General features: G+C 42.4%; 1 protein-coding gene across 1 annotated transcript in view; it reads left to right on the top strand.

Annotated features, from left to right (window-relative positions):
* The window catches only part of FBXL17 (F-box and leucine rich repeat protein 17), a 1,470,176-nt gene that overhangs the window by 1,378,652 nt on the left and 78,295 nt on the right, over positions 1-13,229 (top strand). Inside the window, exon 8 of the mRNA XM_069226350.1 lies at positions 9,074-9,216. Coding sequence (XP_069082451.1) covers positions 9,074-9,216 — 143 coding nt within the window. The remainder of the gene's footprint in view (positions 1-9,073; positions 9,217-13,229) is intronic.

Genomic DNA, 13,229 nt, shown 5'->3' with positions numbered 1-13,229 from the left:
CCCCCACAGGTCAGTGCCCCTCTCCAGGTTAGTGCCCAGTGCAGCTGCACCAATCTCACCACCCTAAAGGCGGCCGTCCATGTGGGACATAGGTGGTAAGTGCTTGTGTACTCTTCATAGGAGGAGTAGGGTGAACATGAAAAGTGTATTTGTGCTTAACGGTTTGAAGACAGGAATCCATTTTGGAACTCTCGTATGCAAGTAACCAAGGAGGTGGAGGTCAAATCTGAATGTTGAAACACAGCTGTCTTAATTGAAGGAGGCTCCTCCCACTACCTCCCACCCAGAATGTGTGTGAGGTTCCTTTGAATTGTGTACTGGGCTCCACTGAAGGGTCAGTGGGATCAAATAGTCTTTTGATGTGCAGGATAGCTACCAGTCCCATTTCTGTTTCTCCACATCCTCAGTGGCAGGTTGTAGACGGAGATATGTAGTGGACAGACAGGGAAAGGCCTCTCTTCTTGTGTACATTTGTTCTTTATTTCAAAGTACGGGCTCACCCACCTCCACTGTTATTCCTGCTAAATCCCCAGATAAAAAGGTTTATAACTAAACAGTTCCTGGAAAGGGATGCTGACCACATGACACCAGAGAGACTAAAGAGAAGAGCTCTGAAATATGCATTCGTGTCTGATAGCGAGATGTTATACAGATTCATAGTTTACTGTTCCTAAAATTTCTCACTGAGTGGTGTCTGCGTAGCCCACAACCATATGCTGGAGAAACTTTGAGTTCTATCCCTGGTGTCTTTGGCAGCCAGTCTCCTTCATAGTTCAGCAACAGAACTTAAGTCCTGCATTAACTCTACTGCTTGGAAGGACCCTTGAAGGAATTAGCTAACAAAAGGATAACCTTCAAGCTCCTCACCCACGCACACAAGGCTCTCCACAACACAGGTCCAGCCTACCTCAACAGACGACTCACCTTCTACACCCCGTCCCGCCAACTCTGCTCAGCCGCCCTCGCCACCGTCCCCTGCATCCGAAGAGCGACTACCGGAGGCAGATCCTTCTCCCACCTCGCCACCAAAACCTGGAACACCCTTCCCTTGGCCCTACGACAGACTGAAGACCTGCTGACTTCCAGGAAGCGCTCAAAATACAGGCTATTTGAGCAGTAGTAGCTCCCTCCCCCCCTCAGCGCCTTGAGACCCTCACGGGTGGTAGTGCGCTCTACAAATACACTGATTGATTGATTGATTGATCACATCTATTTAACTTTAAGTGCATTTCCTTCCAAACCGCAACAATCATAAAAAAAATTTCCAGACCGTTGAGTCTTCTGTGTTGACAAATTACTTTCCTTGGCTAATTACTTTCTGATGCACCATCATTCTTTATACCACCCTATACAGGTGGAGATTGTGGACGTCTGATTGCAGAAGTCTTCATCCCTTCCTTGCTCAGAAAAACTGCACTGGGTTTTTAATTGAGAGCATTGTGCCCAGTAGGAGTGACTCCTGTAGTAAATTCCACACAAAATGTCAAGATGTAGTCAGTTGTCTCTGCGGTTGATTCTGCCCTTTTTGGACCACTGCCTCTGCTCAGTTGCATTAAAATAGGTAGTTAGCGATCTGCAACAGTATTGAAAGTAAAATAAAATTGGCCTGGAATTATTATTAAGGTCAGGCCACCTGCATTTCAATTGCATTTAGACTGAAAAAATCGTTGAGAAACTTTTGACAAGTCCTGAAATTTCTGTCAATGTCTGAAGTGGCCAAATGTTTCATGGGCTGTAATTTACTATATTTCTTCGGGATCATATTTCTTCGATGCAGCTGCACCTTCTAGCTGTTGTTATCGTGTAAATACATGAGGAAAGATTATCTTGGCAGTTGCCAGTGCAAATATATTGTTGTGTTTACTCGTTTTCTTCTTGGATTTAGCTAAATTGAACAGGCTCTTTTTAAAGATCCTATCCCGTTGTTGTTATGTCCCTTAATCTGACGATATTTTTACTCGGTGCTGAAACCAGACATTAGGAAATGTTCTCTGTAGAAAAAAATAACCCCAATGAGTTTTACTCCACCTATTTTCTGTGGAATGTTTACTGCACATACAACGTTTTAATCCAATATAATAATATGATATAGTTATATCTCTAAATGCCATATTATCCTATTACTCTGGGACTTCATGGTGCAGTATTTATGCTTTTAATTAAATTCCCACCTTTGTGCACGTGGCAGCAGAGTCACCCGCCAGCTTTTCTCACATTATATTTGTTTTTGTTTTTATAGTTCTAGCCTTCGGTTACAGTAATTGTGTGCTGCCTTTGTTTTTCTATTTATTTTCAATATTTATATTTTGCAGCTATATTTGGAGAGACATGTGGGTACTTACCACTTCTGCTGTGTATAAAGCTAATTTTGTTAATTTGATTTACTTTCATTGGGGGCATTTATTTAACACATTCAGGAGATTACATGCTGTGATATGCGGGTGGGAAGGTCCTTTGCACAAGCAAAGGTGGAGATATTGCATAATCATGATTTAGAGTACCACAAATGGATGCATACGATTACTTAAACACTGTGATAGGACATCCTTAGTCCAGGCAGATGATTAGTCCAGGTATACAGGAGGGTCAAGCGGAGAGATGGGAAGAGACTGGAGGGTATTAAGTAATTCTATCAATTGATCCTGGATATTATTATGATTCAAAGCCCTCTTTAGCAGTTGGTCTGTGTTTAATAATAAAGGACGCATACATTAATCTAAACACATACACCGCTATTTTCTTTTTCACATTAATTACCATTAAATGTATTGGCACACCATAAACACAGACCAGATTGTTCATCCATATTTAGGTGAAGAAAGGAATGCACATTTTATTATTAAAGGTGAAGTCTTTAATGCTGTATAGTTATTCAGTGCAGAGGTCTTAATGGTCAGCCGAGTTCCAGTTCTAGGAAAACTACCAGATCTCTTTCTTTCCAAATATCAGTGCCGCAACACTAGGCCACTTTATTTTTTATTGTTTCGTCAGCACTGCACAGAAATAACTGAACATTATGTCCACTGTCATTGCCGATTGGATGGGAAAATACTATTCCAGTGATATCCCAGACAATTAAGACCTACCTTTATTCCGACAAACCATAATTCATGGAAGGCTGTTTATTCTGGGATTTTCAGCATTTCCCCCTTCTGCAGACATAAGTCATGTTACTGTTACCAATGTGTTCCCACGATCTCTTTCTTTACTATAAATAGTTCAGGAGTGACATAAACGCGTGATAAGATGGCGAATTAACCCCGAGATTTAACTTGGTTACTTTGAACATTGCTAGTTTTGATTTGGCCAGAGCCAAGAGCAATCGTGTTCTCCTGTGTTCCTTCTGAGAAACACCTTGTTTCTCAAGCTGGAAGGATGGGTAAGTGAGCTTGGCACTTGCTGCTGACAAATGCAGTGTTCTGTAGGTCATGAATTTGTTGATTAGGAATGCATCCCTCATACAGATGTGCATGGCCTTCTATCAGTAGGCCGGAATGGGCAATGTTGAAGTATGTCAACCATCTGCTCTTTTGAGCCTGAGGTTGTGTCTTACTGGGGTGTTCCTTGGGCCCAGTCACCCTCTGATCACCAATGGGACTCCTAAAAGATCATGACATACCTAACCTTGTCGCAGTGGCTAACCCTAAAGTACAGATCTATCCAGACTGCAATGTGGGGGACCCTCTTGGTGTCCACAAATGAGACAGTATACCTCAACCACTCCAGCCTAACCAGCAGTACACAATGCTAGCAGTAGTCCGCAAAATGAGAGAAGCACTAGAAACAAAGATAGACATCACCATTTATCTTTGTTTCTAGGGCCTCCCTCATAGATCTCAACTTGGTAAGAACTGATCAGCAAAAGATATTCGACAGAGTGGCAAATACTGAGTCAGTGCTTGTTATGATGAAACCTTCAGTGCGGCAACTGCAAAAATGGATAACAGACCTACAGGAGCATGTGCACTACTTGAAATACAAAGTGGACGGTTCTGAATTGTGTTCTGGAAAAATAAGATCTAGATCAGTGGTTCCCAACCTGTTGACTTATGTGGACCCCCATTTTATCATCACTGGAACCCAGGGACCCCCAACAATATTGGAATCTGGGGACACCGCACTGAGTCATTACTGAAAGCTGGTGACCTAATCTGTTTATATTATTTATTCTTTTAACCAGTCACGGCCCCCCTGAGGAGGCTTCGGGGACCCCCAGGGGTTCTCGGACCACAGGTTGGGAACCACTGATGTAGATCATTGGATTTCCAGAAAAGGATGAAGCTTAGAGCTGTACCTAGAAAACTGGCTCCTGACAAATGTTGTAAATTCTTATCTGTGGAAAGGGCATACAGAGTACTGACAGTGCCTCCTAGATCCAGGGTCTCTCTGTGCCCTGTGATGACTTATTGAATTATAGAGATAGGGATGTACTGCTGCAGCTGGCATGCAAAAATGGTCCATACATAATGGAAAATAGTAAGGTATACTTATTACTGGACTTCACCGCATCAGTCCACAATTACTGCAGCCAGTTTCAGAATGTAAAGCGCATTCTTTGAAATTTGAAATTTGTGCTGTTCTTCCCACCAAAGCTGCAAACACTGGATGGCAGAGCCTCAGATTTCTTCACGGACCCAACAGCAGCGAAAGCATGGGATAAGAAATTAGCTGCTGCCCATAAGAAATAAATTACTGCACTTTCAAATAAGGGTAGGTGTAGGTGGCATAACGGAAAGAGGAAACACATGGCAACTAAAGGAACAGTGGAACAGGCTATGGTGGTTTGCTGGTGGTCTTTGTCACAAAATGTATCTAGTGATCAGATGAATTCAGTTACCACGATTTTACACCTGACCCTAAATGTCACACCCATGACTTCGGATGATTTAATTATAAGCCAATTTGATACTCTGTAGTGGTAAAGGGTCTTTCATATAGATTAGGAGATTAGGGCAGCCTTGTTACAGTTTGCTGTTTATTCATACGCCATGGAGGTGAATATTTGCTGCCAGTGGGAGCGCTCTACATGCATGCAGCAGTTGGTGTTTCGAGGAGCCTCACACAAGCTCATCCGCAGCTCACATTTACACAACTCCCATTAAGGTTACTTAATGACTGTTATGACTGTTTAGGTTTTAGTTATGTTGCGGCAGTTTAGTGTCTCACCCGGGGGGAGGAGGGGTCTTTATTACACCTTCAGGGAATGGATGAACATATTTCTTGGTTGCCAGAAAGAAATAAGTAGCCAGTCGACAGAAATTAGGTTAGAGAAGTACAACTTTAAATTATGAATGCATCTGGTCCCTGTTGGCAGTGCAAGAGGTCCTTGGGAGATACAAAGGTCAGGAGGGAGACATAAGGATAATGTTGATTTTAATATGGAACATGAGGAGAATAAGTAATCTGAAAGAAAGGTACTTGATAGCATCTTATCTTAGGAGATGTGTCATAGATGTTTCCTGTATATAGGTGCCGTACTTGTCACAGGTGGAATAATAGAAAGTGCGCAGGAGATTGAGGTGTCAGCTGTTCCAAACTCCCTGTTCTTTCCCGAGAGGGGCACTACTATGGATCATGTCAAATGTCAAATTTTGTCACACATTGAATAGACATATTAATGATCAGTAGTTTTTTGTTATAGTAGATGGACTGCTGGATAGTAACGTGTTAGCATTAACGAGTCGTTCTGACCATAACACTGCCCGATGGTGTTTCTGACTACTCTGCATGCACACAACCTGTTGCTTGTACATATGCTGGTGTTGTAGGGAAGGGACTTAAATTGCATAGTAGATGCAAGCTTAGACTGATCATTTTTATCCCTGTTTCATGCTAACATGGCAGAAGCGTCAGAGATGCTGAGGACATGGTTTAGGAGTTGGAGCCACACTGTGACATAGAGGGCTCTACACCTGTAGTCACAGAATTCTTAAGTTATTTGTATGTACTCACCCTAAGAACTAGGCTTGATGTTCTGTGTCACTCTACCAGCCTCAAGGGAGCGATACCTCATGCGGAATACTTAAGTCCAACACTCTATTAGAACATTCCCTTGTAAGGTACTCATACAAAGGGGGAGACCAATCACCAGTGTACAAACATGGAGGCTGTAAGCAGCCTCTTTAATGGATATAGCTTTCAGGAGCCGTGTTATGGACCACAGTGTGCATATTAAACAGCTAGGCAGCACCATGAAGGATATTGTTAGAAATGGGGTCTCTAGTTGGCAGTCAGTTTTTGCTCTGTCCAAGCAGGGACCCTCACTCTAGTCGGGGTAAGGAAGATACACACCTAGGATAACCCCTGCTCACCCATTGGTAGTTTGGGACAAGCAGTTAGGCTTATCTCGGGGCAATGTGTAAAATATTTGTACAAACACACAGTAACACAGTGAAAACACTACAAAAGCACTTAACACCAATTTAGGAAAATAGACAATATTTATCTGAGTAAAACAAGTCCAAAACTACAAAAATCTAAAATACACAAGCAAAGATACACAGACTGCCGTGCGGTGAAAAGATAGACGTGACTCCGATTTGTGGATGAAAAATGAACGCGCTGCCGGCTTCGCGGCTGAAAATTGACATTCGCCTGCAACACGACCGGAAGATCGAGGCCCACGGGTGGAGAAACGACATCAGGCATCGCTGACTGAGGCTTGGTGAGATCGCAACCCACGTTGTGTGGTTTTCGGACCATCGTGCGGCTGAATTTCCAACAGCAAACATCGCTGGGTGTGTAAAAAAAGACGCAATGCCTGCCCGGACCCGAAAGTGCGGTTCGAATCGACGCATCGCTCTCCTGCAGAGAGAAGAAACAACGCACGCCGACTCGACTGAAGGAGGAACAATGCAAGGTCTTGCTTGTGAGTGAAATCGACGCATCACAAGCCCTTTTTGACACACACTCGCCTGTGTGGGGTTATTTTTGATGCACCCAGGTACATTTCCATGCTAACAATGTTAGCGTTCTCTTTAAAATCACATGAAGACTCTTTTTGTTTTTTATTTGATAGCTTGACTTGTGTATTGTGTATTTTTGTCGTTTTGGTCTTGTTTTGTTTAGATAAATAATTTCAATTGTTCTAAACCTGTGTCGTGTCATTTTGTAGTATTTCATTAAGTTACTGTGGGTGTTAGTAGAAATACTTTACACCTAGCACTCTGAAGTTAAGCTACCAAGGGGGTTAGCAGGAATTAACTGTGGGTGATTCCCTTTTACTCTGACTAGAGTGAGGGTCCTTGCTTGGACAGGGGGTAACCTGACTGCCAACCAAAGACCCCATTTCTAACAGACATCTTCTCACATCTGATGCACTCCCATTTCAATATTGTAGTTATTACCAGTGGCAGCAGCCGCAAATCTCAGGGGGGAAGAGGGGAATGGGGATGGGGTAAATAATAAAATACTATTAAAAAAACGTACATGTCCTGCCACCTCCTCTGGCTGCCTCGCTCCTCCTCTCTTGTGATGGTGTCCCAGCAGTCCCTGGGACACCAGGACAGGCTCTCCACGCAATCCTGCTGCTGCTCTCATTCTATACCTAGCATGGAAGTACTGCCAGGATTGGACTGAGCAACTTGGTCTGCCGCTCAGACAGTGAATTGGAGTCTGTGCTGTTCCTCCAACCCGGCTGTGCAACACAGCCAGGTTGGAGAAACTTAAGTGCGGATGTCAGTTTGGCCGTCTAAAGATGGCCGGCCACACTGACATGCGCCCTTAAGTGCACCACACTCCTCCTCCCCCCTCCCATGGCCCTTCCCCTCCCTGCAGATGTTGGCTCAGCCAGCAGCTGAAAAGTAAAAAATATTGTTTTATTTTTCAGCTGCTGGCTCTTAAACAGTGGGGTGACGCTCCTTCACCATTGCAGAGGATCTGCTCCTGTTTACTACACAATTTCAGGACCCTACTTCCACAGATGTTGCAGTAAAATATCAGTGGTAAACTCATAGAAGGACTGAAATTACAATCTAGTTTTACTTTTTATGCTAGTCAACAGTACAGACTGTTGTGGCTGAAAGTGTAAAGATTCCTGAAATGTGGACTGGTCTCAGAATGTGGTGGGTAACCCTGACAGATGGAGGCTAATCTAAAACAGACAAGGGCTAAAGGAGGTGAGACAAAGCTCCTTTTCTGTGTAATGTTTTGTTGTATGTTGTGTTGTTTGCTATATTAAAAAACATGTATATATGGCTGTCCGTAGCCACACCTAGAAAGTTCAGAATTGGAAGTAAAAGGATCCTATTTTTATGCACAAATGAGTAGATGAACTGGATCAAATTATAATGGATCAGGTTAACAGTTGTTGATGGTTTCCTACAGCATATTTAAGTACTTTGCTACGGACTATCTGAATTTTTGGGGCGATTTTTTATCTAAAAGCTGAAAGGGGAATCAGAGTGAGTTATAGATGCCTGGCTACCATCATTCTGTCTGTGATCTGTTTATATGCTACTAAAACTGAGCAACTCTGTTATCTGAATCGTTAAAGACTACCTTTTATTCCGTTTGGTAACATTTTGCACAAATATATGGCTGTCAATAAATTAAAGATTTAAATTGATATGTCTTACGGACATCGGTTGTTTCTATACACAATCATTGTGTTTGATTTACAATACATGGAAGAGCTTATGATGACTGACGTTATAGAATAGTAACATGGTTATCGCCTTTTGCTACCATAAACGTATTGGATGTCAGTTTTTGGACTATAATATACCGTTATGACACGAAGTTATTTATCAAACAAGAATCTGCAGTTATTATAACGTAAATGTAAATAGGTAAAATTTAACCCTGGAATTGCAGTTAATAACGAAAGAACATTTGTAGATTTCTTTAGAGCTTTATCAGTGGACATATTTAAAATTGAATTTAGCATGAATTGTTTTGCAGATGTGAAGATAGTTATAGACATAGTAACGGCCATGTTTTTGAGAAGTAATCTCAATCACCCCTGTAATCACCATTACAGTAGTTTATTGTGGTGTTTTTAAAATATCACAGAATACGTTTCCCCTTCTCGTTTTCTAAGATATTAATGTCTGGTTATGGATCTCTTTGTCAGCTTTAATAGCCATTGGGCGGTCCAGCGTGACCATCGAGACAGTGGATGTTGGATGGTGCAAAGAAATAACAGACCAAGGGGCCACCCAGATTGCAGGAAGCAGCAAGTCTCTGAAATATCTTGGGTTGATGAGATGTGATAAGGTAAGAGTCTCTCGTGAAACTTGGATACATGTATGTATGTATGTGGGGACGGCCAGAGCTGCCAACTTTTCATCTGGGAATCCAGATTTCAGTCCTCGAAATGGCTCAATATCCTGTGATTATTGTCAAATCGCTTAACCTCCTTGTGTCTCAAAAAATGAAAATCATGAATCTGACGTTATGCAGTGTAATCTGGTGTTCATGTAAAGGCTCTGATGCCCTGGGCCAAGTTTGGGGTCTATGTTGAAAAATTGCAAATATACTACATTGTACAGCACTTTATCCTTGGAGAACCCTCCCTAATCATTGAATGACTGGATAGAGACCGGAGACAGGGCTGCATGCTCAATGAATGAATAGTTGATTGGTCAGGAGTGGGTGAATGAAATCATTTACGAATGGATGACCATGAATAAAGACTTTTAGCTATGTGGAGCAAATAGTCTCAATGCATTGTCCAAGGGCGTGTGTTCTGGTTTTCATTTTAGCTTCTGTATTAAAACATCACCCTCCACAAACACTAACACCACCAGTCCTTGCCAAACATCCATAGCCTTAATAGGTTTATCACAGTGCTCTGATTTAACGCCTCAAAGTACTAAACACAAAGTATTAAGCTTTGATCTAAAATAGGGGAGAGAAAGAGATTGATCAACGTGAAACCAGATAACCTTCTCAATCCTGGCTCCCACCTGACCACATTGTGTGACCCTAGGCAATTACTTTTTCACACTACCTCCTTTTCCATCATCATCGAATGAGAGCACCCTAAATTACAACAGTTCGGAATAGTAATGCACAAAAGCAAAAGACTATAGTGTTTCTCCATCTATAGTAAGACCCCAGGATATATAGATGGAGCAAAAGACAGCCGCCTTTTCTGTTGGATTACTAAAAGCATCATTGTCAGGCAATAGGTGTATGAATGTTTGAAAGTTGATCATTAGAATCTATTTCTTCTAACAATTGCTTCTCAATGCAGCGGTGTAAATTAATATATTAAACTAAAATGTGCTGCAAGGGTTGTCTTATAAATAAACACACTGTTTCCAAGTTTGAAGAGTCTTTATCATATATGTACTGGACTCACTGACTAAAGGTCAGCCCTGCTTGTGCGACCCTGCCTCAACCAAAATACAAAAAACTAACAGTTTTGAAGTGACACTTTAAAACCTTTCGTTTTGCATTATTTTTAAAATGCAGAAGATCCGCAGGCAGGAAACAAGGCTGGTTAGAGCCCCAACAGCAGTAAATTCAGCCCACTGAGAAAAAACCCTGGTGCGCTGGAGTGCCAGTCCAGGTTTGACAGAATTTCTTTACACATTACAGTGAGCAGGCTCTTTGCTGTGTACCCTTCTACCTGCAGTTGCAAATGTAAACATATATTGGTGCGAGTTTCATAAACCATCTTCTACCAGTTCACCCGCGGACATGCTTACCACAAAGCAAATATTTGTTAGATGCTTTGCAAATGAATAGGGGCAGCTATTCTGTTTGGAGGTATGGAATAGGGTCACAAAAAATGTAAACTGTTGCGGGCTGACGCTGTCCAGGCTGGAGCTTACACATGGGCTCCTGCAGCATGTCACTGCACAGATCGCACCTCTCCAGTCACTACCTGTAATCCCCTGTGAAGATGTTGTAGACAGGATTACAGAGATATACTAATAATAATATTATTGTATTTTGTGTAGTTATTCACAAGGCACTACTGATGTTTCTAGAGGTTTTATTGATAACAGGTCATACGGTTACCCAATGCACATTCTTCAGGGCGCATGTCATGTTCCCTCCTCGTCGTTGAGGGTAGATAGTCAGGGTCAAAGGCCAGGATGCCCAACCTTGTTTTTTCAGTTGTGGTTTCCTGCTGGAGGCAATAAGAGTTTCCTCCTTCAACATGACTCCTGTCTCAAACCTCTGAGAAGGTCTGGCTTGGGACAAGAGTTAGGGGTCAAGGTGGAGTTGGGTTGGAAATCCTGTATCGCGTTATGCAGGCCATCTCTTCCACGTGTAGTGGTGGGTTTCCCTGCATGGTTTCCTAAATACATACATTGCTCATATCTATCTCTCTCTGCCCAGTCCAGAGCCCACTAGTTTTTGCTGCTGGTTTTGCTATGTGAGCTGCTAGGTCCAACCAGCAGTCCTTCTTTGCTCAGAGTTTTAAAATATTTTAGTGCAGCTTTTCTCTATTCCCTTACTACATCGTATCCTGCTTTGCTGCCTGGATTCTTGAGCCACTGCTGGACAGGACTCTTATGCTACCGGGCATTTTTCCAGTGGGCTGGAGCCCTTGGGGGCCGGTTTTGAAAGCCTCCCCTTGTGCCTCCATCACTTTCTCCGGCGGACCTTGGCTAATTGCAGAAGGCACAGGGCGTTTGAAGAGAGAACAGGGAGGGAAAGATGAAGAGGGCGCAAGAAATCAGCGCGGAAGGAGAGAGAGAGAGAGAGAGAGAGAGAGAGAGCGAGAGTGGATGGAAAGAGAGCGATAGACTGAGGAGAGAAAGGGAACAAGGCTTGTTTGAGCATTTTTTCCAGGGCTGCCTTTAGTTCCCCTGTCTGGCCCTGCTTTTCTGTATCATAATGCTAAACTAACAAGACCTCACCTACTTACATTATGTTTTGTCTTCTTCAGAAGACTGTTAATTTACTTTGAAAACTCAGCTAGCAAAATTGTTTAGCTATTTTAGAATAGATTGGAGTATCTGTAAAATTACTGGAAAAGTATTTTTCTGCCTCAGCTATTTTACCCTTTTGTGACCCTGGACATGGCTGCAACAGTATCCGGCGCCGCTTTTTAATATAATTTTGCAAACAAGTCATGCAAAGGCACATACTTTATAATTTGCGCAAGTACTAAAAAAGAGGCTTAAACACTTACCACTAAAATGCACTTATTACCAAACCTCTTTGGAATTTCTTTGATATTCTCTAGACATGAATCAGAAATACACAGAGGCCGAATCCTGCTTGAAAAAGATCAGAAGGCATACAGGGCCTGGGGAAGGCAGCCTCTGTTTGATTCCATTGATTATCCACGTGCCTTCAGGCGAGGAATTTCAGCAAGAGCAGTGTGTTATTGATCAAACTCATAAAAATAGTCCGATTTATTCATTTTTCATTAAATTGTCATTATTTTTTCGTATTTTTCCATTTGTCCAGTACTGTAAAGTCAAGCAAAGTGGGCTCTGCTTTTTAAAGAAATATTACATTGTCTTCCGGCCATTGCAACATGTCTACTATCCATGCCTTGCACCCACCCTCATTTGGAAGGATGAAACATAGTATACAATTATAACCACCACATGTTCTTTACCAGCAATATTTCAAAGTATGGAAGATTTCCATATTCATTCCCTGTCGACCATGTGTACTCCAGTCGACTATCTATCTATATGGTGGACAAACCCATGTAGTAGCAACGATGGAAAGCTACAAAAAACCCTTTTTAATTTCTGTTTTTTTTCTCTGTTGGAGTTACTTCTTACATACCCCGTATGATGCATGGGGTATGCCATTTTGTTTTCTGCAGCAGAGTCATTAACTCCAGTTTTGTTTTTTGCATAGTAAATATGCCTCTCTGGTGAGGTGTTGTAGCAGTTGCCACATTTTTTCAATCCACTTGGCAACCTCTGTTAGTTAGTCTAACAGGAAGCCTAATTCCTTTAGCTGGGGAAAGAAAGAAGGATGAAGAGATTGGGTATCCGTGGGCCGACCGAGTCTGAAGCTGCTTACTATGCCTGCAGAATGGTGATTACACGTGCTCTTCCAAGGGAGTGCTCTCTAGGATTTTAGAGAAGGTTGTCCTCTTTGTGAGAAAAAGTGATAGAGAGAGAGCGAGATAGAGATAAAGGAGTGTACACGAGGGTGCATGTAGGGAAAAGCTGGGGGGCCATATCTCAGGCACCCCAATATTGTTTAAAAGGGAAAGAAGCCCTATTCTGGGTTACCGTGGACAAAATTAGGCCCCACTTGGCGAATGAACTGTATCCTCAGGGACTGTCAGGTTTTGGGAT

Source organism: Pleurodeles waltl, chromosome 1_1 (genome assembly GCF_031143425.1).
Source record: "Pleurodeles waltl isolate 20211129_DDA chromosome 1_1, aPleWal1.hap1.20221129, whole genome shotgun sequence".
Lineage (NCBI taxonomy): Eukaryota > Metazoa > Chordata > Amphibia > Caudata > Salamandridae > Pleurodeles > Pleurodeles waltl.
This window is presented reverse-complemented; position numbering and strand designations above follow the sequence as displayed.